A 27,553-nucleotide genomic window follows, 5' to 3' on the forward strand; every position below is an offset into this window, starting at 1 on the left:
TTCCATATATGTCTTGGGTTCCACGTGTGATGTGACAAATCAATTGCCAAACACAAACACACAATGCTTAGTGCTAGCTGCATCTTCCATTATATTGCATGGGATGGATTCTATAACCCCAGTTTTCTTTAGGCTATTTGACAGATCTGTTATTCTCCTAAACAATAAAATCTTCTCCTAGAAGATAAATAAGGGAGAGATTTTCAAGGCTACAAAACAGCAGTCAGGCACCCAACTCCTGCTGACTTTCAGAGGGAGTTTATTATCTCTGCCATCTGTGCTTTGGAAAAATCTGCCCCTAAATCTGTGAAACATAAGAGGGGGGAAATCTATTTAAAATCTGATGAAACTTTAAATAAGTAACTAAAACGTTTGTTCTAAAGGTTTAGTTAAACATATTCTTATACTAAGGGACTAAAAAGGTAAGTTACGTTACATGAATAATAGCAAGTTTAATGCAAAAACTGAAGTCACTGAAATTTGTGTTACAGAATCAAGGCTCATTATCGCAAGCTCTATGTTAAATTCAGGTTTTTATAGCGTAGCTGAAAATTTAATGGGGATCTTTCCAACACAGCTTGCACTAGTGTAGCTAACATGCTACAGTCCATCTGTGCCTGTTTTCACTTCTCAGGTTCGAGCACTGACGTGTGATCTACTAAGGATATCCTTGAACAACTGCACAACTCGAACTGACACGCGAATGGTGTTAGCGGTTAAGCACACCTAATTTGGCCTGTGTCCCCAAATCCATATCCTATCACGTGAATGCAAATCGGGTACTTCAGGTCTGCAGTTAGTCCATTGGCACGAATCAGGGATTTTCCCCATCTGCAACTGCTGAAGGCAAAATCTTTTTCAGGCTCGTAAATTGCATCCATGTTTGGTACTATGACCCTGGAATGTCCTGGCCAAGCAGTGAGTTTAAAGAGTGTGGTTACAAAGCCCTAGGAGTTAGAGGGGCTGATGGGCCTTTAAGCAGAGCAGTCCATTAGGAAGAGAGTAAAGGAGGATTCCTAAGAGACTTTCAAATTAAGCAGGGAAGGAAGAAAAACCAAACCAAACCGCACCACACTTCTCTACTATGGTCCACGATAGTTCAATACCACTCTGAACAATCAGGCTGCAACATCTCAAAGCCAAAATCTCTACAGCCGGGCACTGCACGCTACAGGAATGTTACTCGCTCTTGTACCATGGAGAAAAAGCAAAACGAAATACAATTCAATAGAGCACAGACCTTTCCTTCCGGTGTCAACTGAGAAAGAAAAACAAGGTGGTAAAAATCCTGCCAAGTCAACTGTGACACCGCGGGGTGAGGGAATAACTGAAGTATGTGGAGAGTAGTCACTCAGGAAGATTTCTTCCTATTGATCAATCAAGTATTAAAGATGAAAGGAAAACTTCTGATGCTTCAGCCTCAGAAGGCTCTGACTAATCAAAGGATGGGCCTGGACTTTAATGCTCCTAATGGAGTTTCTGCAGACCTGAATATATAATATTACAGAACAAAAAGAGACATCCAGTGATTTTTTTTTAAAAAAGATTTTATGTTATAAGAAATTAGCAGAGTGATGTGTAATAAATAGGAAGCAGGTCCTTAGCTATGGAAGGTGGGTTTTTTCAGTCTCCTAGGGGGCTTAGTATAGGTCACTAAGCTTTTAATGAGAACTGAGCAGCCAAGTCCCAAAAGCCTGACCTACACAGTGTTTGTACTGATATAACTATGTCGGGTGGGAGCGCAATTTCTCTACTAGAATAGTTACACTGGTACAACCGCAGTGTAGATGCGCTTACACCAGCATGAAGGTGCTTTACATCAATACAGCCTATTCCCATAGAGGAAGGGGGAAATAAGCTGTACCAATAGAAGGCATCTTTATACACGAGTAACTGCCCAAACTAGGGTGGTTGTACTCCCTTATCGTACCACTACCACACCTGTGTTTAGATAAGGCTTTAAGCAGCTTTGAAAGGCTGCTCCCTATGCTTTTGGCTCCAGGTTTGCCAACTCTAGCAAGTCTCACGATTCTTGGCATTTTTTCAAGCTCCTGGAGTCTTGTCATTGCAGGTCTCTCAACTCAAGGTTCAAAACCTAGAGAGCAAATAAGAAGAACCCAACATTTGTTATGGTTTAAAAAGCTCATGATTTTAAAGCCAATCCTGATTTTGTGCATGGGCGTGCGCAACTCTGGATTTTTCCCCACACTGGGGTTGGCAGTACGCAACTGCGATTCAGCTGCTAGCTAGCTGTATCGTCTCCGAACAGTGCTGATCGCCACGGTGATACTGTTGCTTTGACACACCTCTTGGGATAAGAAAATAAAGTCAGGGAAGAGAGCCTGCCTGCTTATTTGAAAGAGTTAGTTGTAAGCCTCCAAGAGATGTACAATAGGTAATTTCTCTTGAAAAAGCAACGCTACTTGTTGGGCCATATGGGAATCTTAATTAACATTGAGGATCCATTCTGCTCATGGACACAGATGGCACATGTATTCTCTCTCTCTGCCTACTTTTCCCCTACCACTCTTGCCTATTTAGACTGTAAGCTCTTTGGGGCAGGGACTCTCTCCTACTAGGTCTTCTAGAGTACCTGGTATAACAGAACCCTGGTAGCAGTTGAGGCCTGTAGGTATTACTATAAGTATGTATCTAAGGGCAGAATTTGGTTTGGTGTCATTTGGGGGGGGGGGAGGTGAGTTATTGTATGAAATTAAAGCTGTGCAGACAGACACATTATCCTTCATGGATGGACAGTTCTCTTCTATTCCTAGTATAGAGGGTACTCAAGAGGGGCACAGTGATGGAAGATAAAGGGTGAGGTCCATCAATGCCCACTATCCTGGAGTCCTAAGAAGTCAACCAGGCATAGAATAATGGGGGGGGGGGGGGGGGGGAAGGAGGGAAGTGCAGCTCTCCCTTCTCTTCTGTAAGCACAGGTATGCTACCCCTGCTCTCTCCACCTGGACTGTTCCTTGGGAACTCTCCCTCTTGTTTCAATCTACTGTAACCACTGACCTGACCCTAACAGATCGTTCAACTCCACAGAGGAAGGAGAAAATAAGCCAGGATCCCTGCCCGTACAGCATGGCTGGGGGTGGTAAATTTATTTTGGAGGAGAAATTCGATTCAACCCATGCCTGTGACTAACAATTACCCTGCCTAAATTTTTAGTCCCATTCATGCCCGCAAGAGACCACTGATAACCAGGTGACTGTATTTCAGTCCTGAATTACTGTAGCTTGGATTGGGTCAGTGTGACCCGAGACATTGAATCTCTTACACCGATCACTGCGACCGGTCAAAATGTTTTGTTCAAACCACTGCCCTCCCTTGCAATGAAAAGTAGCCTTAAAAAAAAACAAACAAACAAAAAAACCCCATTTTGTTCCCTTGGAATTTTTTCATTCTTTTGATGACAAACAAGAAACCCCAAAAGTCTTCAGTTTCCATTTTATCAGTTCCTGTTTCCCCTCACATGCCAGCACTCCCCCCTTACCCTTTTTTCAGTGCCAAAATTGCAGAGGAGGGGGGAAACTAGACAGAAAGGGGAAAACAACAAACCAACAAAATTTGGAGAAGTACTTCAGTAGCCTCCTATTTCACATATTCATAAACGCTTGTACATCTGGTTTTTGCCTTCAGTAAAGATATGGGTAAACATTCCAATATGCCCAAATATTGTGTGACTACGGAACTAAGGCCCCCATTCAGGTGCTTACATTTAAAGCCTGTCCAGAAGTTTGTCCCTATTCAGCAAAGAACTCGACTGTTCACATGCTTAAAATCAAGCATGTGCATAAGTACTTTGCGAAAGCGAGTCTCAAGGGCTGTTTTGGAACTGACCGTTAGCAAAAGAGAAAGATGCATAAACTCAAACTGTATATACAAGTCACATGTAAAAAAACCGATGTAAAGTTATTGCAGAAGAGGATTTTTTCTTTTTTCCCCAAACGAAGCAAAATCTGCCTTCAAGTTCCATAACTCAGTTTAATTTATGGCTTCCAGACTCTCTTGTGCAAAAATTCACTTCCAATAATACAGTGGCTACTTGTTCACTGTAAGCTAGATTCGTACTGATAGGAATCGAACAGCCACACGCAGCAGAAAAATTAGCATTCTGATCAACCGCTCCATTATGATCAATCAGCAGTGAAGCCTAGAATAAGCTTATTAAGAAAAACTTGGCTCATTTCCCGACACAGGCACAAAGAAAAACGTTTTCGGCATGAATATTTCATTTTCCAGTATTTTAACAGATGTTTTGCTTATTTTTATACCTCGCTTGCCAGCCTCTCTTACCAGTTACATTTCCATTAGTGATTGCGCAGAATAAAAAGGGATGTGTTAAAGCAAATCCAATTTCCACTGGACTGTTGCTTTAATTTTTATCTCAGTTTCTCCATTGGACACAGTTCCCCATTTTCCCTAGAACTATTCCTAATTTGAGGTAACATTCTTAATGTTAAGTTATTGAAATGAAAACAAAACCCTGCCACTAGGAGACTGTTTATCTCCGGGGCTGATCTGTGAGAGAAGATAAGAGTACATTACATTGGCTGCCTAAGGCTCTCTCTTCACTGCAGGGTTAACTCAGGTGATCAGAGTCCGAGTTAACCGAGCCCAGGTGGGAGCAGCTGCGCTGTAAAGCCCTACTTGACTTACTGGGTCCTCCCTGTTCCTGCATATGTGTGTGTGTGTGTGTGTGTGTGTGTGTGTGTGTGTGTGTGTGTGTGTGTGTGTGTGTGTGTGTGTGTGTGTGTGTGTGTGTGTGTGTGTGTGTGTGTGTGTGTGTGTGTGTGTGTCTGAGCTACAGTGAGCTGAGCCACTCTGGGATTCTTTCCCAGTGAATTGTGGGAGAACTGGTCTGTCCTTCCGGGAACACAGAAAAATTGCAGGAAAGCGTTGTGGGACTATAAGGACTCAAGCAGCTTAGCCTACATCCTCACTGCAAAGTGCGCTCATTCCAGCCTACGTGAAAGGACCCGGACTCTAACCCTCAGCGGCTATGTCTACACTGCATCTGGGAGCAGAGCTCCCAGCCCAGGTCCACAAACTCGGGCTAGCACACTTAGAATAGCTACATAAATATTGAGGAGATGTTGTGGCTTGGGCTGGTGTTGTCAAGCCCTCCCCACCCCCAGACCCAAGCCACAAGGTGTACACAACATGAGCCCCACCAACACAAGTCTGTGGACTTGGGCTGGGATGCTCATTCCCAGATACAGTGTAGACACATCAGCCTGGCCAGCTAGTTTGGGTTTAAAGCACCACCCAACTCAGGGGAGAGAGTTTGTGGTGTGAATGGGAGGGGGATTAGGGGCAACATCTGAAGAAGCAGCGAAGTCTGCAGTGAAGACAGACCTTAAGAGAGAGTTATTCCTGCAGCACCAATGGAAGAGGCTCATGCTTTTAGTGCCGAAGGCCTCTGACCAAAATCGACTGATGGGCCAAGGAAGCAAGGTGGTTAAAACAAATATTCTACAGCTGGCCAATACTTGTTGTACTCTCCCTCCTTCCCACCCCTTTTGGAAAAAATTTAGCAGACATTAATTTAAAGCAAATATTTATCAAGTGGCTGTGCTCTGCAACTGACCCTCACCAGAGAAGTTAAACGAACACAGTACAAAGTATGTAACCAGAATCTCTTACAGTCAAATAAGGAGTTTCTAAAGCAATTTGTCCATGCACATTTAAAGAGATTTATACACAAACAGATGCCTACAGGTAGCGCAAGTCTGGCTCTTCTGGGCAAAAGGGACTCTATAAAACGGTTGTCTTCCAACTAGATGTATCCACTCCCCTTGTGCCTGAGCCACCTATGCTTACTTTGCAGTACTTCCTGCAAACATACGTCTGCTGAGGCAACATAGGTATGGGAGAGCAAGCAAGGCATGTCCTGCCTGATGGATCGATGGAAGTTATCAGCCAAGTTCAATTCCAGAATTCTCTTCACTGCTGACTTTAGAGACACGGGCAGCCATCTCCATTTTCAAATTGCAGGACGAGTGTGTGCCAGAAGCGGTTAGAAAAAAAAATTCCAGAAACATGTGACCTGGGCACATTTGCCATCTAAGTCAGAGAGAAGAAGTCACTGCCCTCATGCATCCGATGAAGTGAGCTGTAGCTCATGAAAGCTCATGCTCAAATAAATTGGTTAGTCTCTAAGGTGCCACAAGTCCTCCTTTTCTTTTTGCGAATACAGACTAACACGGCTGTTACTCTGAAACCTGCCGTCGGAAGGTAACTGTTCCAGGAGCTTGAGCTGCAGACCGGAGCATGCATCCTGCAAACACTTACACCTATAACTTCATACGTGCATGCAATGGATTAGTGAAGGCAGGTGTGGGCTGTAGCTTTAAATATTTGCCATATATGGGGCTAGCACAATCCAACAGATCAGAAACTACCTCCTCTGATTATCGTCACCCAAGGGCAGGGTTGGAAGGCAATTTCCTCATAATGGTTTCTATAAAGAGGCTTAAGAGCTGCCTGGAGCCAAGTCTACCAATGCTGCTTGCTGCACGGAAATTCAATATGCAATATGAAAAAGAGCTGGCTCAGCATGCTAGCCCCTGCCATTTGTGTTGTGCGTACTGGGCAGGGAGTTTTGCCACTGCTTCAGGCTGACAGGCCAAGAAAGCAAAATGCTTCCAATAGCGTTTGAAAAAAAAAAAAAGGAAAACGCAAGGGGATCCCCTAATAGAATGGGGTATCAACTCTTGACGTGCGCTCATTTAGGGGAGGCAGGATTTGGGAAAGTATCTATTTCTGTTGCTGCATTAAGGTTGCATGGCCCAAAATTTAAGCCCTGAAAGTGACCCAAAAGCATGAGCTGCCACAGCTTGAGCTGTAGGGCCAGGGTCTGTAGTTGGGCACTGCAGCCTCACATCCTCTGTGGATTGGGCAGAGACAGGGATCTAGAATCCAGACTGACCAGTGGGTTACACAGCGATCAAGGGGCACATTTGTACAGCAGAACTAGTGCTAACCAATGAGCCAAAAGGAATCAACCGTCTCGTGGCGAAGGTTCCAAGTTTAATACCTAGAAGTCTGAGACTGATCTAAAATAGCCTTAGAAAGTATGACTAAATACCCGAGTATTCTTTAAATTATTGTATACACTGAACCCTTACGTACATTATAGAGAAAAATTCCGTTAGTAGTAGTAATATCTCAATAGCACCCAAGGATTGAATCAGGAATCACTACTCCATTGTATATCCATCCCCCAACACCTACACCCACCCAGCAGGGCCAATTTCCAAAAGGTGAGGAGCATCTGTCATTCAATACATTCTGCAGGCTTTTGATATCGGCCCCAATTTTCAAGTTTCCCAAGGCATAAATCTGAAAGTGACAAATATTTATATTAAACACCACATTCTGTTCTGGTTACCTGGTGTGTCGGATAACTGAAGAGGAATGAAAGGATCAGGCATAGCCAGAAGTGGAGGGCTAGTGTCCAGACTCAGAATGTCTTTTGTTTTTTCAGCTGGAGAGGCAGCAAGAAACAAGAGGAGAGAGAGAAAGAAAAGGCAAAAATATGTCAAGCAGAGAAGGTGCAGCGCTGAGACACAGATCGATCTTAACAGATTTAAAACCAGGCCTGGGGAGACCAGCTTATTTGGTTATGGAAAAAGTTAGTAATAAGACCTCCATGGAGCAGATCCATTGCGCTTTTAATTCATACATCTCGAAGTGCTTTACAAAAGAGCTATTATTCCCATTTCACAGGTGGGGAAACTGAGGCACAGAGCGATGAAGCGACTTGCCCAAGGTCACCCAGCATTGGAGCTAGGAATAGAACCCTACTCTGCTGAACCCCAATCCAGTGCCAAAACCATTGAACCTGACTGCTCCCGCCCCAGAATCCACCCTATTAGGCATCATGTACCTCTCAGTACAGACGTACTGACAAACGCAAGCAAATTCACTAGCACTCCCTCCTTCGTGCACACTTAAGAGGAAAGAAGGAGGAGAAGAGATGGAAGTTTCCAATCCCTGAGGAAGCACCAACAAAAACTTCCGTGAGGCATGCCCAAAACAAAACAGATCTTAGTGCAGGGAAGAGTCTATGAGGTAGGAAACCTTATAGAGCACAAAAGCCAAAAAAAGATCCACAGAACAATGCCAGTTATTTATTTGTATTGTAGTAGCCCAGATCAGGGCTGTACAAATTGAGGAGAGTTTCTCTCCTGAAGAGCTTACGTTGTGTAGCTAGAAGACGAAAAGGTGGGAGAAGGGAAGTTATTATCCAAGTTGTACTGATGGAGGAAATGAAGTAAAAGAAAAAATCGCCCAATATCTGCGCAGCAGCAGAGATGGGAGTTAAACCAAGGTCTCCTGAGTCCCTGTTCAGTGCCTTACCCACAAGACCCTGCTTCCTCTTGTAATATTAATACTAAGCTTGCTCATAACACTTTTCAGCAAAGAATTTCCAATGCTGTAGAGCAGTGATTCTCAACCGTGGTCCACCACTTGTTCAAGGAAAGCCCCTGGCACGCCGGGCCGGTTTGTTTACCTGCCGCGTCCGCATGTTCGGCCAATCGCAGCTCCCACTGGCCGTGGTTCGTCGCTCCAGGCCAATGGGGACTGCGGGAAGCGGCGCGGGCCGAGGGATGTGCTGGCCGCCCTTCCTGCAGCCCCCATTGGCCTGGAGCGGCAAACCGCAGTCAGTGGGAGCCGCGATCGGCTGAACCTGCGGACGCGGCACGTAAACAAACCGGCCCAGCGCGCCAGGGGCTTTCCCTGCACAAGCGGTGGACCACAGTTGGAACCACTGCTGTAGAGAAAACATTGAGCCAACACCTCCCAACCCTTCAAAGTGGGAGAATATTCCACTCATACTTGCGTTCAGAGGGCTGAGCAAGCTACAGTGTTATGGGAAAAAGATCTAGAAACTTGTGGCCCAATGGGAATTAAGGACACTTTGTACCTGGAATGACAAGGCCTTATTGGATGTGTGTTAGGGCATTTAAATAATAAACTTAGAGGACCAGCACCTCAATTGGTATCTCTCTGTTAAAGTCGATGCAGTGACACTGATGGAATGGACACCAGCAGCAAATCTGACCCATATTGTGTCGAGTGGCTAGGGAACGTTAACTCACTAAAGCTTCCACAGCTCTCTAGCTAGCAGGTACAAGCCACTGCAAAGCTACTGAGCTCTATTGTAAGCTTCTCTAAGTTCCACTTATATTTAGAAGTCATCTTAAAATGGATTTCTTCATTTTCTCCTTTGAGTAATTAAGATTCTAGGGTGATCTAAAATCTGACCCAGCCCCATAGCCCGGTTCTCTGATTAGCACATTACACATGCTCACAGCTAATTTACGATGCAGAATGACTGCCTGCTCTCCTGGAAGCTTACTGACCCCTGGGGAAGTTTTAACTCAACAAATCCAGTTTTTAAATGGTGAAAAGGTCAGTGCGGAGGCTGGGGGGGGGGGGCGCCGCGGGAGGCTGAAATGCTGAGATAAACATTTTGTTTTGGGTTGCTGTGGGTATTTTCCAGGTGCCCCCATGTCTGAAAAAAAAAAAAAAGTGACAAGACGTGCAGTAGCATCCAGCCAGATAGTTCTGAGCTTGAAGAAACTGGGTTGGGTTTTACTTGAGAGCAAGAGAAACCAAATTTTAACGAGGCCCTGATCCTGCAACAGCCGCCATTTGGGCGTCCGCGCGGAACCCAGCAGTGCTCCACACCAGGCTCTACGCACCCAGATGTGGTTGCAGGACGAGGTCCTAAGAATTGCTGATCTGTGGAATCCATGCTCATACTGTCAGTTCCCACTTTCTGCATCCACCACGTAGATTACATACTGTACTTAAGCAACCGTGTGCTCCTTCTCTGCAGCAGGGAAAGGTGTTCCCCGCCCACATACTTTTCTTTATCTTTGCTAAGTGCAATCAGCATTTTTCCCTTCATCCCATGGCAGAATGATGGCGTCAGCCTTGCCTCCTTGACAGTCTAGACAAGAGAAGACTGGTGCGGGGCGGGGCGGGAGAGGAGAATAAGTCTTCAAATATGTAATAGGTTTTCAGAAAGAGGACAGTGATCAATTGTTATCCATGTCCACTGTGGGTAGGCTTAATTTGCAGCAAGGGAGATCTAAAAAAGATTTTCCTAATATCTAACCTAACTAGAAGTATCATAGAAGATTAGGGTTGGAAGCAGAGGTGAAAGCAAGCCGGTACGGTCTGGTTCGGCGTGCTGGACCAGACCAGCTTCCCCAGGCCAGTGATTTAAAGGGCCCCGGGCTCCAGCTGCTGTGGGGAGCCCCGGGCCCTTTAAATCTCCGCCCATGCCCCGCTGCCGGGCTCCTGGGGTAGCGGCGGCAGGGCTCTGGCGGTGATTTAAAGGGCCCAGGTATTTAAAGGCCCCGCCTCTTCCGGTTGAGGCCATGCCTCTTCCCCTTGAGGCCACGCTCCTTGCTCAGGACTCTGGAGTACCCTTAAGTCCTTTAAGTTACTTTCACCCCTGGTTGTAAGAGACCTCAGGAGGTCATCTAGTCCAATCCCCTGCTCAAAGCAGCGCCAACCCCAACCAAATCATCCCAGCCAGGACTTTGTCAAGCCAGGCCCTAAAAACCTCTAAGGATGGAGATTCCACCACCTCCCGAGGTAACCCATTCCAGTGCTTCACCACCCTCCTAGTGAAATAATGGTTTCCTAATATCCAACTAAGACCTCCCCAACTTGAGATCGTTGCTTCTTGTTCTGTCATCTGCCACCACAGAGAACAGCCGAGTTCCATCCTCTTTGGAACCCCTCCTTCAGGGAGTTGAAGGCTGCTATCAAATCCCCCCTCACTCTTCTCTTCTGCAGACTAAATAAGACCAGTTCCCCCAGCCTCTCCTCGTAAGTCATGTGTGCCAGCCCCCTGATAATTTTCGTTGCCCTCCGCTGGACTCTCTCTTCAAGTTGCCCACATCCTTTCTGTAGCGTATATGAAAGCAATGCAACGGGTTACCATGGGAGGTTGTGGAATCTCAGTCATTGGAGGTTTTTAAGGGCAGGGTTAGGCAAACACCCCTCAGGGATGATATAGGTAGATTTAGTCCTGCCTCAGCACGGAGGGGACGGACTAGATCGCCTCTTGAGGTCCCTTCCAGCCCTGTATTTCTAGGATTCTATATCCCATCATAGCCACTCAAAGTGGAATCACCTGGCACATCTGTCGGATTTCTCTCAAGGAGTCAGGCAAGTTTTGACCAACAAATTCCCCTGACCCCAACCGTTCCAGACTACGTCTTTGAGTATAGAACAGCTACTGTATGATCTATGATGGCTAGTAGGGAGAGGCTCCGACTTTCCTATGGACTTCAAGGAGTCTATTCGGTGTCTAACTTCCCCGAAGAGCTACCTCACGGTGTCCATTCATTGTGTCCATTAGCCAACTGAGATGAACTAAAGTTTCCCAGGCTAAGGTCTTCCATCACAGGGCATGCCTTAATACATGCGTCCCTCCTGCCATCCTTTTTCACTTAAGATATCACGTCTGTCCTGTATTTGCTACTGAGATGCCCAAAGAGGCGACAGTCTGAAGAAATAAGGTCAGTCGAATGGATCTGGGCCTCCGGGGGGCTGCAGAAAAGCCACTGCCACCGACCACTGGTATTATCTCGAAAGGAGGCTCTTTCAGGGTACGCTCACGTGCTTACCTGATCCAGCTGTAAAGGAAGAGGAAGTGAAAGCATCTGCCTGTGTTGTCGATGGAGCTGGCTGAAAGCCTGGAATCAAGTTCTCTGTGGAGCTACCAAGCTTTTCTGGAGGTTTACCTGAAATTCCAGAATGTCGGGTTACGCTCGACGGTCGCTGGCTCCCATTTTGAAGCTGATCTACTTTTATAGACTTAAAACAGCTTTAAAAATGCCACGGCAGAACATTTACTCATACTTCTTGCAAGCCATCATTCGCACATGAAGCCATGTAGCTTCATCTGCGGGCTGCAGATCTGTATGCAGCAATGTAATGGCTATACCGTGGTAGGCTCATCAGGGCCAGAGCCTACCATCCTTACTCACGGGGAGCACTACCCGAGGCCTTGAGTCATCTCCCTGACCTCACTGAGAGGAAGGCATGAGCAGAAGTGACTGGGGTGGCAGACGAACACTGCATCCTGGAGGGCTTGTGTAGGAGGTCACATGCCCAGTAAGAGACAAAGATACTGGATGCACAATGTTAACAGGTTAGTTCTGAGGGTTCTCACGCTCACGAGAGCTCTCTGTAACTGGAGCATTTCAGAAGCCTATAGCTACTGTCATCTCCCCACTGTTATGCCATTCCCGCTTTTCCAGGTCCAGAAGGGAGCAACGCCAGTCACTAGCGGACGCCGAAGCTCTCCGGTAAACTCACCGTCACTCAGTTTTGCAAAGTCCTTGTTCAGCAGCTCCTCCGCCGTGAGTTTGGAGAAGTTATCGTCATCGAATGGGTTCCACGTGGAGACGTCCGGTGGGTTGTAGACATTCTGCTGCGAGGTCCTAGGGGAGCCGGATGGTGTTGTGGATGCAGACCTAGAAGCATCCCCCCCAACCAAAACATGGATGTTAGTAACCAGGCAAGTCAACAGGAAATTTTCTGAGCGCAACTGGATGAAGGGGTTGCTTGAGATGGTAGGTGGTGGGGCTCAACAACCTTAGGGCTCACTTCCAGTTTATGTCTTGTTATTAAAGCACATGCTTCAGTCAGCCACCAGCAGCGGCCAGGAAGGGATTTTCCCTGCCCGCCCCTCCCATGTGTTCTGGGAAATTTTTTGATCTCCTTCCTATGCAGCATCAGAGATGGCCACGGCTGGAGATGGGACACTGGGCGAGATGGGTACAGGCTCTGCGGTGGCACAGAGCATTCTCTGTCTCAGGTGTCAGCTGGCTGGTTCTCGCTCACTTGCTCAGGGTCTCACTGATAATCATGTATGGGGTCGGGAAAGAAATTTCCCGCCAGGTCAAATTGGCAGTGATCTTAGGGGCCTCTTGACTTCTCCTCCAGCATCTGAGTACATCCCATTTAATCATTTTCCTGCCATTGAGGGGCCTTGAGCATTGGTGCACCTTAATCCCGCCTACTCTCTGTCTGTGGCACATAAGAGTTTAGTCTCCTAACGGTCTTGTTTCCATCGGTGGGTTTAGTGAGCAGGTGCTGAGTGGTATTGGTGGCCTGAGACATACAGAAGATCAGCTAGAGGACCTAGTCCTCCCTTCCGGCCTTAAACTCTGACTCCCTGCAATGGAGGCAGTCAGCCCAGATGATCATAATGGTTCCTTCTGGCCGTAACATCCATGAACTTTTTGCCCGAGTTGCTTTTCCTTTTAACTCACACTACGCGTGTCCCCCAACCCAAGTCACAGCCAGGTCCTTGACAACCTTCATAAGAACCGGCATTAATCTGGTATCCTGGAAATAGCTGAGAGACCACAAAACAAGGGGTGGGAGGGAACAACAGGGCATTAATCTGACAGCTGCACCGTGGGCGCTGGCGGTGAGGGCGGAGGGGCTGGGGAAGACGGGCAAACAACAGAGTAAACAAAACGGTGGGAGCCAAGCACTCCATGGACTCCAGGGCTTGCACCTACACCTGTTCTATTTAGAGTTCAGTGATGCAGGGCCTGGGTTCGTCGGACCTGCCAGTGTAGTGCCTACTGTACTACTCACACCGGGGAGACAGACAGACTCGTATTAGGGCCTCTGTGCTCTTAGAGCAGAGGTTTTCAAACCATGGGGGGCACGGAGGAACATTTGGGGGGCCCGCAGCAATGCCAGGAAGCTTGTGCCAGCCCCACACGGCCACCTCCATCCCTGACTCACCTCAGTGGGCCAGCACCAACATCTGCCACGGCCAGGCAGATTTCTACTCCCAGCAGCCTCCGTGCCCCGGTTCGGCCCCCAGAGACCATTGCACATGCCCTCCCCCACCCTGAAAACCCGAGGCGGGGGGCAGTAATTGGCCCTGCCCTAACAGTGCAGCCTGGCCGGCTGCTGAAGAAACCTTGGCTCTGTCAGTCAGTTAGTATCTGTGTATTTGAAACTTCCAGATGTAGGTAAATTAAAGCAGTGTTAAGGTCTTTGTTAGGTTTATGAGTAGGCTATCAAGTATACTTTTGCATGCGTCTATTTTTGTCTGGGTTTGCAGGATGGGGGGGCTCAACCAAAAATTATAACTCAAAAGGCAAACCGCTTCCTTAGGGAACCCTGTCGAAATGCTGTATTGTAACATGCAATAAAAAAAACTGTATCCAACATGCTATGTGGCAGCCTCCAGATTTTACAGGTTTGATGGTACGGATGAAACAGAGCAGATTCTTTGCATGCGCTGTGTTCATAATATCGGTCAAAGGATTGCTGGGGTCCCATGCAAAGCAAGATCCAGAAGCTACTGATAACCTTCTTGCCCACCGCGTAGTCCATCGGGGGCGGGGGTCCCAGTTTGCTTGGCACATCGAGAGAGCCGAAGCAGTTGGGATTTTCTCCTTCTCTGGGCAAGGAAGAGGCTTTGGGGCATGGTGGGGCGGGAGGTACGAAACTGGGATTCCCAGATGGGCTGACTCAATCTCACTTTCTGGGCATTCCATTCAACAGTTGGACAAACAGCATCTCCCCCCCCCAAATCACAAAATTAACAGCCACCTACTTGGACTTGTTGAGACTGGCCTCAGCAGCAGCCGCCTGCAGGAGCTGGGTAGATTTGCTGACCGGGACCCCGAAAACCGCGCTGTGCGTCACGTCGCTCAGAATCCTCCTGTGTCCCGCACGCTGAGTCTTGGGGGAGGAGGGAGGGGTGAGGGAGCCCAGCTTTTGCCCCTGGACAGCTGAAGGCGGTGTTGTTTGAGGCTTTTGCTGTTGTCTTATCGGGGCCTGCTTCTAGGAAGGGAAGCAAATGTATAAGCTACTCATCCGTGAACAATGGCTGTGTTTGAAGCATTACTGTAGTCCAGGGCCCTGACCTCACACAGCACAACAGAACAGGGGAAAACTCAAAGAGCCTCACTGACCTACAGTATTACGGTCCCATTTAACCATAATCACAAGTGACAACACTTTCCTTAGCTGCGCTGGTGCTCTGGGAGGGAAGATGGATTCGGCGTGTGCTGCTAAAAGAGAAATGGCAGCCGCCACATAACGAGGCATAACGGTTCACAACCAGGGCAGAAAAATTCTCACCAGAGAGGCCAAAAGTCTTGTCGGCTGGGCGGACGGGTTAGAGGTTGTAGCGGGAACAGGATTAAGGAGCAAAATATCTGTGAGTGCTAGCTGTTTAACAGGGGTTGGAGCCCCATGGATTTAATGGGATTTCCACAGAAACCTTGGATGTAATAGTTTCTTCACAGCTCAGGATACAAATTTCTTCCAAAACACAAGCCAGCCACGTGTTTCAAGCCCCCATCCCCAGGCTGTCAGTGAGTATAGAACCCAGAACCTCCAACACTGAAACCCACAGCCGAGCACTTGAGCTAAAGGAACAACTTGATTAGCTGGTAGCAGAGGTGAGCTCTTATCTTCTGTGGCTCAGACAGTGGGGGGGTACAGGACATAGCCAGCATGACACAAAACTGTCCTTCAGCTGTGGGAACCAACACTATTAAACATAACCAGAGTACACAGAGCTTGACCAAGGAACAAAGAAGGGCTGGACAGGAGGGAGTGGGGTAACAAAGTGTGTGGAAGGTCTTAACAGCCAGAGGGGAAGGAACTGCATAGGGAGGTTCAAGGGTGTAATGCCAGTCCCTAATGTTTTCGATACAAAAATTGAAGACAGGATGGGTCAATTCTGAAGCCTTTGAAATGAGAACTTCAAAAGGTTTCAGAGAAGTAGTTTCGTTTTCTGACCGCCTCACTCCTGCGAGATACATATACATGTACACCCACTAAAAAGACTGTGGTGTTAAATAATCGTCCGATTTGTCACCACTTGGTTTCTAAGTCAGCCTGCCAAGCGTGACTTCACGATCCAGCTGTAGCTCAATCCCCATTTTAAAAAGGGAAAAAACAGGAGTGTGGAAAGAGATGGGAAATCTGTCTATTTTATTCCCCAAGTCTGGGCATTTCTGTTCTGCCTCTGCTCCAGTATGCAGCAGCATCTTGGTCCATCTTCAAACCAGGAAAGAGACATTTCCCTCTGTTTCTCTGGAACAAAAAAAAAAAAAAAAAAAAAACCACGCACACCCAGCATGGAGTTTGATTGCTGCAGGGTCACATGTGGAAGGCAATCAAGAGCAATCTTTTCCTTCACCTGCTTCATTTTAAGCCTCGAATTGCACTACAGTGAGAAATGGGTTGGTCTTGACCATTTCCAATGCACCCACCTTATGTCGTTCTCTGTAGGTCACAGTAAAACAGTGTGCTCAGGGAGGGAAGGGCTGTACTGAAATCTCGGCAGAAACATACATGGCTCGTAATATCAAAAAACTTTATGCAACATGAAAAGGCCTTGTCAGGGCCACGCCTGGCATTCTCTGCCGAAAGAGCCTGCTACGGAGAGATGTCGTCTCACTGCTCATTTTTAAAATGAGACACTTAATGCTTTTTTCTGGTTGCTGTAGGAATGGGAACTGCCGTGTATTTTGCCTTTTGGGGGATGGGGGGGAATTTTCACACTGGATTGTTTTATTAAAATTAAGATTTTCACGTAACTGAATTGTGTCAAAGGATCTCCAGGCACCTTCAGAATGGCTCTTTAATAAGTCTCAGGAATTTACTCCTCTAAGAGGAGTGGAATCATTCATAGATTAAAAGGCCAGAAGGGACCACTGTGATCATCTAGTCTGACCGCCTGTATAATGTAGGCCAGAGAACGCCCCAAAAGAATTCCTAGAGCAGAGACTCCTGATTTTGGATGCTTCTGTTGGCAGATGCCCAAGTTCATGGCCCGTGTTTACTAGATGATCACAATGGTGCCTTCCTGCCTTGGAATCTAGCAATCTACGACTCCTTAAAGTGGACTGATTTTCAGGGAGTGTTTAGCACCTGCCCCCTGGGGAGAATACAAAAACAAAAAAACACCCCCACACCCATGTCCCTAAAGCATCCGTTTGGGCACTCAATTCTAGTCACTTTTGACAATCTTTGCTTCAGAGACGAATGCTGGCACATTTTGCGGGGGACAGCGCTACCCACTGACCTTGGTCAGCCCACTCCAGGAGAGAACACATCAGTTTTATGCCATACGTTAGCATTACCTCTGCATCAACATGTCTCGACGACCTTGTAGGGAAAACCCTTCGCCGGCTCCTCATGGGGCACATTGTTCAACCAGATTTTCAGAGCAAGGGGCTAAGAGTCAGGAATCCTGCACTCCGCTCTAATCTCAGGTAGTAACCCCCCCCGCCCCCGCTGTCGTAGCGGTTTACCTCACACAGTTGTAACGACAGTATCCTCACACCCTCCTGTGAAGCAGGGCCGTGCTATTACCCCTACCGTACAGAGGGGGAAACTGTGGCACAGAAAGCTTCAGTGATTTGCTGTGCCACAGACACTCTCTGTGACTTGGGCAAGGAACTGAACTCAGGTTTCCCAAGTCCCAGGTTTGTGCCCTCCCCACTGGGCCCTCTTTCCTCTCCTGACTTGCAGTATCCATCTCTGTGCTGCAGTTCCACCCCCCTCCCCATCAGTGACAAGCGTGTGATGCCTCTCATGCAGGGTTGAGCAGCTTTGCCGTATGTATTCAGAGACACTTAATGCAGGTTAAGTCTATTCTGTACGAGAGAGGGAAAGTTATTCTCCTCCCTTCTCTCAGCTCAACCTACACCGCTCTGCTACAGAAGACCCAACTTCAGCGCACCCGGGAGGCAGTTTCCACAGAGAATCCAGCACCCTCTGGTCGGGAAAAGCCCAAACAAAACCTGTCTCTTGGAAAGCACCTTAGAAGCAGCAAGACGGGCTCCCACAGCTAGAGCTTGGTACCAAGTACTGGAGTTGGAGGCCTCCTGAGAATGCCTTATTCCCTCACCCCTCTGGGCTGAATCCTGGGGGACACAGAACCGGGATTACGTCCCCCACTCAACTAGCCAGGCAGATCGCGAGCTGGGTCTGGGCCCGGGAAGCGCTTAGCGTTCCTCCAGGGAGCAGCACTTATACTGCACTTTCAGTCCTCCCCCTCCCCACCACTCACTCCCTTCTCTGCCGCTTTCAAGGCCTGGCTGGTTCTTACCACTTGCTCCTGCCCAGGTGCGGGCTGGGCTGCAGCCTGCGGCTGGGGCGGCATTGGAGCCTGTTGCTTTGGCGGAGCCGCCGCGACCGCCGTCTTCTGCTGCATGGCTGCCTGCTGGGCGATCAGCTGCTGCTGGTAATAGTTCTGCATCAGTTGCTGCTGCGCCGGCGCCCCCTGCTGGATCACTGGAAACGGCGACACCGCTGGCTGCGGCATCGCTGGGTACTGCAGGGCCATGACAGACATGGAGAGCCACGGCAATTGGGGAAATAAAAACAAGCCATGACGACTTCGAGGCCGTCTGCAAAGGGCTACTAGGAAACTGGAGTTGTGCCCTAAAACGTAGAAACCTTTTCTATTCCTTCCCACCTTTATCAAATGTTAAAGAGATGAAGGTCTCCTCTTTCCTTGTCTGGCGGGTATCTTCATGGCAGGACCCTGAGTCAACACACCTACCTGTTCAAGTTTAAGAAAGGCTTCCCTCGACCACGTGTCAATCGGGCATTAGGCTTATACGGAGGTTATATTGGGTACACTTACACAGCAAAGAAAAGCCTGCAGCTGGCCTGTGCCAGCCGACTCAGGCTCACGATGCTTGGACTTGGACCCACCTTGCAGGGTCCCAGAGCTCGGGCTCTAGCCCCAAAGTCTACATATCACTGAAACAACCCTGCTAGCCTGACTTGGCTAGCACAGGCCAGCTGCAAGTGTCTAGTTGCTGTATAGACATATTCAGCATAAACATCCCTTCCCCTGTTTAGCAGTCAGGCCTGGTCTTGAATGGGGAGTTTTGCACCTGCACTGGGCCCCATTTGACATTAAACATACTGTGTCTATAGCACGGGTAATTACAGCAACTTTGTCACAGAGTATGAGAGTAGAATTAAACACATATCGCTTGGCCAAAGGACAAGCCAACGGGACTATAACACTCCATCGGTAGCTGCTTAGATTGCAAGCAGCAGCCTTGAGTCAACGGATGGGTGCTTTTCTCATGCTGGGTCGAATGACAGCAATTGTACATCAAAACACCCCACTGTTCAGATGGACTAATGCGATTTGTTCGGTGAATTATCGGTGAACTTTTTCTGGCTAGTTACGGAAGTGGGTGATTGGCTGAGAAAGATCTTCCAGTGTTGTATGCAGTGATGTTATAGCCGCGTTGGTCTCAGGAAGTTAGAGACACAAGGTGGGCGAGGTCATCTCTTTTAGTGGACCAACCTCTGTTGGTGAGAGAGAGAGAGAGAGAGAGACACACACACACACACACACACACACGCTTTTGAGCTTGCATGGTGCTTAACACAGACCAGAAAACGAGCTGTGTGTGGCTTGAAAGTTGTCTCTCTCTCACCAGTGGAAGTTGGTCCAATAAAAGATATTCCCTCACTTACCTCATCTCTCTAGTTGGAAGAGAGACTTTCCCAAAATGGTGCAATCAATTGACCAGTAAATCAGTGTGCAGCATTAGCAGTCGCCGTGCTATGGAAAAGTGACACGCAAGGCCAAGACAAGGTCCTGCCGCTGGAGGTCATGAAGACCATCACAGCGCTTTTTTGGCGGAGTCCCAACTTCACTAATTCCAAGCAGCCTACTTAAGAATTCCCTGGTCTGTTGGGTAGGGCTCTGGCCTCGACGGCAGACGACCTAGGTTCCGTCCCCAGCTCTGTCAGTGCTGGGACACCCTGGGCAACTCACTTTGCCTCTCTGTTCCTCATCCTGCCTCCCACCCTTTGCCTGTTTAGCCTGTAAACTCTTCAGGGCTCTTCCCCACTCAGCTACACGGCACAACCCAATGAGGCCCTGATAGTGCCTTGAGTCATCAGCTGCTAACAATCGAAAAAAGAGAATAAAGAAACCTCCTCGTTCCTCTCACACTTTTGTGCCTCTGCTGAGAACACGTTGGAGACATTTGAACTTGCCACCTTGTGGCACCGTGGCCTAGCACGGGCGCTGGATGCACGGAGAAGCGGCCATGCTTACCTGCTGGGCTTGCATCATCTGCTGTTGCTGCTGCAATAGCTGCTGCTTCAGGAAGAGCTGCTGCTGATGCGGAGGGGTGGCCTGCGGCTGAGTAGAAGGGACTGGCGACGGGGCTACTGGGGTCTGCTGAGGAGCGGGCGGCTGCTTGGGCTGGGGCTGAGGGGCAGGCTGCGGTTGAGCTTGCGGAGGAGGTGCTTTAGGCTGCTGAACGCTTGCAGGAAGGGCGGGCTGGCCACTACCCAAAGCAGCAGGGCCTGCCACTAAGAGGGGAAAGACCACGTAAGTAGAGATCAGAGCATGCAAAGGTCCCGCTGCCTGGCAGAGCTCCAGCAGGGTCCAGGAACAATGCTTACACTCGGCCTCCCCTGAGAGAAGAGTCCTCAAGAGAGGGAGCATCCTATTGTTCTTCAGGAGCATCCCGGGGGATGTAATAGGGAATTGTATCCCTGGCTATAGAATGGTTCCAAAAATCCATAGGTTCTCAGCTCGGCTGTCTAGAGTCTCAGAGCAGGTCAGACAGCACCAATGATTTTCACAGGAAATTTAGGGTTTTCGGAAGTTTCCTGTGAAAAATTCCGTTTGTCAAAGGGAAAATAAAAAAAAGGAGTACTTGTGACACCTTACAGACTAACCAATTTATGTGAGCATAAGCTTTCGTGAGCTACAGCTCACTTCATCGGATGCATACTGTGGAAAATATAGAAGATGTTCTTATACATACAAACCTTGAAAAAAAAAAAAAAATGGGTGTTTACCACTACAAAAAGGTTTTCTCTCCCCTCACAAACCCACTCTCTTGTTGGTAATAGCTTATCTAAAGTGATCACTCTCCTTACAATGTGTATGATAATCAAGGTGGGCCATTTCCAGCACAAATCCAGGTTTTAAGGAGAGTGATCACTTTAGATAAGCTATTACCAACAGGAGAGTGGGTTGGGGGGTGGGGGGGGATGGAAACCTGGATTTGTGCTGGAAATGGCCCAACTTGATTATCATACACATTGTAAGGAGAGCGATCACTTTAGATAAGCTATTACCAGCAGGAGAGTGGGGTGGGAGGAGAGAAAACCTTTTGTAGTGGTAAACACCCATTTTTTCAAGGTTTGTATGTATAAGAACATCATCTGCATTTTCCACAGTATGCATCCGATGAAGTGAGCTGTAGCTCACGAAAGCTTATGCTCCGATAAATTGGTTAGTCTCCAAGGTGCCACAAGTACTCCTTTTCTTTTTGCGAATACAGACTAACACGGCTGTTACTCTGAAAGAAAACAAAGTTTCCAAAAACACACACACACACAGTGTTTATGTTACTGTCAATTGAAAAAAAAAAAAAAAAAAACTTTACCAAAGTATTTTCAAGATTTCATTTAAAAAAAAAAACACCCAAACAAAAACTACAAACTGTTGGCCAGGATCAAAGAGTTCTGCAAAAAGTTTTGGTGGCTAGAAAAACAACACACACTTTTTTCCTCCCCACTGAAAAAGGTACCAGCTAGCTCTAGTTCTTAGACTAAACTTCCTTAGAAGCCTGTTCAATTTCTGTAAGACTATCGGTTCTCTCTGTACTCGGTTCTACAGAATTTTTGCCATAGGACTGAACTGTTGGAATGAATTTTATTAGGCAAATTCAAGGAGCTTCTGAGCATGCTCAGGTTCTGTTCTGTGGATTTTGTAAGGCGGCCACGACTCACCTTGTGGTTGGATGACTGCTTGGGCTGTGGGCCTCTTTCTAGGGGTGAGGGCTGGCTGAATAGGCAGAATTCCAGGGTTGGGTTGTGTCTGTCCTGCTTTAGGTCTCTGACGTGGAGCTATGGATGTTTCCATTGGAGGAATGGGATCAGTCAGCCTGGGTCGGGGGAAAAACAAAACAAAAACATGAATAGAAGATAAACTGTTTCCAATTAGCTGCTTGAATGAAAAATGTTTTACTGGGCTACTGACCACCATGGACAGGGATTCCCAAAGCAGGACACTGCTATGGTTACATAGGTCTGACAGACATAAGGTAACCATAAATCAGAGCCATCTACATCAAAAGCCTGTTAGATTCCCATTAAGTAAGGCGAAGGAGTAAAGAACTAAATTTACCTGCAAAGTTCAGGCAAACCAACATTCTAGCCCAGTGGCCAGTAACAACAAGATTATTCTGTAAAAATACTATTACTTAACAACAGGTTTCAGAGTAACAGCCGTGTTAGTCTGTATTCGCAAAAAGAAAAAGGAGTACTTGTGGCACCTTAGAGACCAAATAAATTGGTTAGTCTCTAAGGCGCCACAAGTACTCCTTTTCTTATTACTTAATACTTACACAGTGCTTTTATCAGTAGATACTGAAGTGTTTTACCAAGGTCAGAGAGTATCGTTATTCCCACTTTAAAGGGGAGAGTAAATGAGGCCAACAGAGGAAGGGACTTGCCCAAGGTCACCAAGCCAGGCAGTGGCAGAGAAGGGAACAGACACTGTACCTCCTGATTCCCAATCTGCTGCTTTACCTGGTTTGCAGAACTCCCTCCATGACCATGCAAACTGGGGAGGGTAGCACATAGCATTGCTCTGACTGTTGCCAACAGTGCTTAAGTAGCAAGTGAATAATCAAAGTGAAAGACACACACACTGGAGCAAATATACATGAGTCATTCCTATGGAGGCTACTGCAAGTCATTTGGAAGTTGAAACAAATGCACTCGCAAAATTAATCCAGCACGTTCATTTTGCCTGCTCTTGTGATTATGGCTTTTCATCTTGCTGGACAGCTAGAACTTGTCAAAAATCGCTTAATGCATTCAAAATGTTTGACACAACATACTATTTAAATTTGGACTTTTTATAGATTTATGGAAGAGCAGATGAAGGGCATAATGAATTCGCTTTATGGCAGCTGGCATCCTGAAGCAGAACTATATAGATTGGCATCTTAAAAAGTACTCTTAATGAACTGTCTTGGCTCCAACCAAAGTATCAGGTACTATACTTTTCCCTTCATATTTATCATCCCATAATAATGCAAACCCACAGGGCACTATTGTGCCATGCGGCGCTCAAGACATCTTAATGTCTTTCAGTATTTTTTTTGATCGCTGAGCTAGATAAGAAATTACTCTATTATTATTGAAGCTCGGGTATAAAAAATACTACTAAGGGAAACTTCTGGGGCTAATTGCCAGTAGGTAGAGGACATCACAAGATTCAGAGTAACAGCCGTGTTAGTCTGTATTTGCAAAAAGAAAAGGAGTACTTGTGGCACCTTAGAGACTAACCAATTTATTTGAGCACGATGAAGTGAGCTGTAGCTCACGAAAGCTTATGCTCAAATAAATTGGTTAGTCTCTAAGGTGCCACAAGTCCTCCTTTTCTTTTTGCGACATCACAAGAGGCATTCTTTCAGAGTCTGATTGTTATCTACATAGGGCTATGAATATACTAGTCACTCTGCAGTAAATATAAAAGATGTACTCAGGGCCCTGAAGAGTTTACAGTCTGATCCAAGGCTATTAGAAGGTCAAGGAGCAGAAAAAACACATGCATTACAGCAATATGCTCCCTATGTGGTAGATTCTCAATCCCTGGCAGACTCCAGATCTTTGCTGATTGTCATCCCAAGAGATGTTCTAGCTCCAGCAGAAGCGCTGGGTGAAGTTGTCAGGTCCATGTTTTGCCGGAGGTCAGACTAGATCATACTGGATCCTCCTGGCCTTAAAAAAAAAAAAAAAAAAATCTACCAAAGTTGATGTGGTTGCTCTGCAGGTTTATACTCTGGGCGCCTCTCCCAAAGGCCACTGAAGTAAAGAGGAGTCTTTCTACTCGTTTCAATAGGCTCTGGATAAAGCCCTTAGTAGGGATGCTGCAGTACAGACTGAAAGCTTTGGCATATGGACTTCAAGCTGTTACACTGAAACAGTGCCATTAGTTTACAAAATCTAGCAACTGACTCAGACGCAGCATTGTGCGTACGAGGAAAGAACTCTTTCATCTTGCCATTTGCTGTCTTTCACTTTAATGGGCATTTTTGTTTTAAATTACAAGTCCCAGGATCACAGTATAAACCTCAAACTATTTCTACCGGGTGAGCCAAATGAGAACACTGGTGGTTTTTTTTTTAATGGAAACAGTTCAAAATCTGAAAAAAGACACAGATGAAAAGAGAAATATATAAAAGACAGATGCTCTTACCTGGCCTTTGGCTGGCTCTTTTTTGCAGCTGCTTCACTAGCTTTCACTGGTTCTGGGAGCTTAGCAGGCAGCGGAGAATTCTGAAAATCCAAAAACCACTGAGTTTACTACAGAAAGTAGAAATCATGCAGGATTGTAGATAAAGTTTGTAAAAGAGCCACAGCAAAGTCAATGGGATTTAGGATCCTAAATCAGTCAAATTAGCTCATTTTTCAAAAATGACAACTATCCCATCATTAATGGCCTTGGGAAATAGAGCATGGAAACCCTTCCAAAGTTAAAAACGACAGACAACCTTATAAATCAGGACCAAGTCAATTTTGTAGTGTCTGGTTACTGTTTGTGGAATTTGAACACAAATATACAAACAGAAGGTTGACATGACACAAATGGGTATTTTAAAAGGTAACAAATATAGATTAATGAATAAAATTTGTTCATATTTGTATGGAAACTTCATACATATTAACTATGACAAAAAAAAAAGTTGGAAATATGCTCCAAACAAGAGAAATGTAATCAGAAGCGGAATGGAAAAACCGGGAAGGTCTCCAAACCATTATCTTTAGGCGACTGGATGAAAGTTTTGTACCACCCAAATATTCTTAACACAGTATAAAGCACCTGTAAACCACAGTTTTGAATTGGATTCTAACAAGATATACTAAATAACATCATCAGATGACTGTATTACATTTACTGTACATTTTAAATGGAATTTGGCTAATCTTAGTTAACCAGGCTATAGCCACAAACCCAACTGCAGCACAGATTACATACGCGATGAAGAATTCACCTGGAAATCAGTTTCACAAGCATGGTCTAGTTTGCCATGTACACATACACCTCTACAGAAGGTCCCCATGACAGCCTCGTACTGGTAAACCGGGCATGGTAGTAAGTAAGTGATTTGCAAGGGCTGGCGTTGGGGTTTCCCCACACACGCACACACCATAGGGAGTGGAGAACCAAACCAAACCAAAAAACCAGCATACGCTTCTGTTCATTATAGGCCTGGGAACCCACGGATGCAATAGGCCGGTTTTCCTAATTTTCAGGGTCGCCCCCATTTTTCACACGAATGACTGTAGCACCGCCCATGGTTTGTCTAGTAGCCCTGCAAGACTTCCATTACTACTTACACTCATGTAAACACCAGGAGTACGTAGTCATTTAATGTTGCTTAAGTATCAGCTGGAAAAGATGAAGGCCTAAATTTTCTAGAGGAACTACCGAGTTTTGGGGGACCCTAACTTGAGCCACCACCGAAGGGTCTGATTCATCGCTTTGGAAAGTTTCAACCTAAATGCGCTAAGAGACCGAATCGATTCTGAAACGTAGCTATACTGTGAACTTCCCCACCTCCCTCACACCTGCAACGAGCAGGCTTCCAATACCCACGGAACAACAACATGGGCAGCATCCCAACCCTTCCCCACTTCCCAATACCACAAGACATTAATGAAGAGAGCGTCATTGCAAGCGTAGTGCAATACACAGAAACCGCCCCCCTACACCACCCTCTTGTACTTTGCTGCAACGTTCTTGGAATCCCCTGGGCTGTCCTCTTTCTGGGTTCAATCATTGCGACCTGCCTTTGCTCCTGTCCCAAAACTGAAGTGCACATAAAAGAAGGACACTTAAATGCATCCCCCCTTCTCTCCTTCCAAGAGACATGTTTTCACTGCCTCCTTTGATAACACTCAGCCGGAGAGCATTTGCTGATTTTTCTTGGGCCTGTAGATCCAAACCTCCAGAGATTTATCCTTCCTAGCCTCCCGCATTTTCACATCATACAGAAGCTGTCAAATCTCATCACCCCTTCTGCTGCTGCTGCTTTTAGACATGGTGATGGATGGATGCCACCATGAAAACAGCAAAATTACTTCCTTCCATGCACTTTACTAGTTATCTTCCCCAGAAAGCGTTTAATCTACCATCTACCTGTATTGCTCACTAGGTACGACGTGTCCTGTCCTTTGTGCAAGCACTGATTCCTAGTGGTCTCAGACAAGCAATCTGCCATTCTTATACCCCAGAGCCACAAACTAAGCAATGGGTTTCCTCCAGCAGCCTGAATTAAATGGAGATAAGGAATAATAGCGCAAAGAACCTTCAGATGGATTCAAGCCCCAACTCCACTGAAAGGGTCCATGGTCACTCACCTGTACATTTGGGACGGGGCACTCCCTCTTTGTTAACTTGAATGCAAAGTAAGAGACCTGGTAAATATCAGGTCTCTTGTCAGGGTCTGGTTCAAGCATATACCCTAAAAAAGAAAAAAAAAAAAATTTATCAGAAGACTTGGGTGCTGAATATTAGAAGATGCAGATTCATGGATAATCATGTAGCTCATGTCTGCCATATATACACATGGTACGTGAGCCACACCTTCCAGGTCAAGTTTGGATTGCAAGACAGCAAATCTCTAACAGGCATCAAGAGACTGTGTACTTAATGTACTTATTCTGCTGCAATTGTATGGATTCTACACATATAGACCCAAGTACCAAATCTTGCATTGGACTCGATGGGGTTATACAGCGTACATATCGTGGCTCAGAGCGTCCAAGAAGTCTTTTATCGCAATCATGGAGCCTCACTGAAGGCAATAGCAAGGTTCTTTTTGACATCAGTGGGAACAGGAGCAGCCGCAGTTCCTTCATTAAAATACCAAGTCAGTTTACTTTCCTAAACAAGCCAAGGCAAGCATATTCACCTACCAATGGAAGTTTTAAATGGTGCACTGACAGTAAAAGTCAGCGGACTTCTTGGTGTGTCCTTGGGCCAAGTTACTTCCCCTGTCTATAATTCAGTTCTCCAACTGTAAATCAGGGATACAGATCCTTTCTCCAACCCTTTATTTCGGCTCTTTAGATAGTAAATTGTTTGGAGCAAGGACCAGCTGTTGCTATGCGTATGTATAGCAGCTGGCACAACAGAGCGCTGATCTCATTTGAGGCTTCTAGTCCCTACAATGACGACAACAGAAAACTTTCTAGTGCTCTACCCATCTCTGCCTGAGAGTAGCTGAAGGACAAACATCTGCACAGACTTGTCCCCTACATAAAACTTGAAGTCAGTTTAATATCTGCTCAAACCAGGGCATATGGAGAAGTATCAGCTTATTTTGAAAACATGTCGGAGTCTGCGTTACTCACACACAACTGGCAAAACCAAATGCTCTACTGAAAGCAGGCAAGATATTCCAGCTTTGCTGAGAGTAATGCATCGTACCCTTAATTACACAGTCAC

At 46.5% G+C, this 27,553-nt stretch overlaps 1 protein-coding gene across 6 annotated transcripts in view; it reads right to left on the reverse strand.

The window, feature by feature from the left end:
* The window catches only part of AAK1 (AP2 associated kinase 1), a 125,846-nt gene that overhangs the window by 26,094 nt on the left and 72,199 nt on the right, over positions 1-27,553 (reverse strand). For 2 of the 6 annotated variants that reach the window (XM_077805959.1, XM_077805960.1), the window contains exons 9-17: positions 26,464-26,567; positions 24,299-24,378; positions 21,820-21,974; positions 20,126-20,385; positions 18,143-18,367; positions 14,627-14,856; positions 12,358-12,515; positions 11,664-11,780; positions 7,400-7,495 (exon numbers count right to left, since the gene is read on the reverse strand). In XM_077805959.1, the coding sequence (XP_077662085.1) occupies positions 7,400-7,495; positions 11,664-11,780; positions 12,358-12,515; positions 14,627-14,856; positions 18,143-18,367; positions 20,126-20,385; positions 21,820-21,974; positions 24,299-24,378; positions 26,464-26,567 (1,425 nt within the window). Of the gene's footprint in view, positions 1-7,399; positions 7,496-11,663; positions 11,781-12,357; positions 12,516-14,626; positions 14,857-18,142; positions 18,402-20,125; positions 20,386-21,819; positions 21,975-24,298; positions 24,379-26,463; positions 26,568-27,553 lie in introns of all 6 variants that reach the window. The other 4 variants (XM_077805961.1, XM_077805963.1, XM_077805964.1 and 1 more) reach the window with 3 other exon arrangements.

Source organism: Eretmochelys imbricata, chromosome 26 (genome assembly GCF_965152235.1).
Source record: "Eretmochelys imbricata isolate rEreImb1 chromosome 26, rEreImb1.hap1, whole genome shotgun sequence".
NCBI classification, from domain to species: Eukaryota; Metazoa; Chordata; order Testudines; family Cheloniidae; genus Eretmochelys; species Eretmochelys imbricata.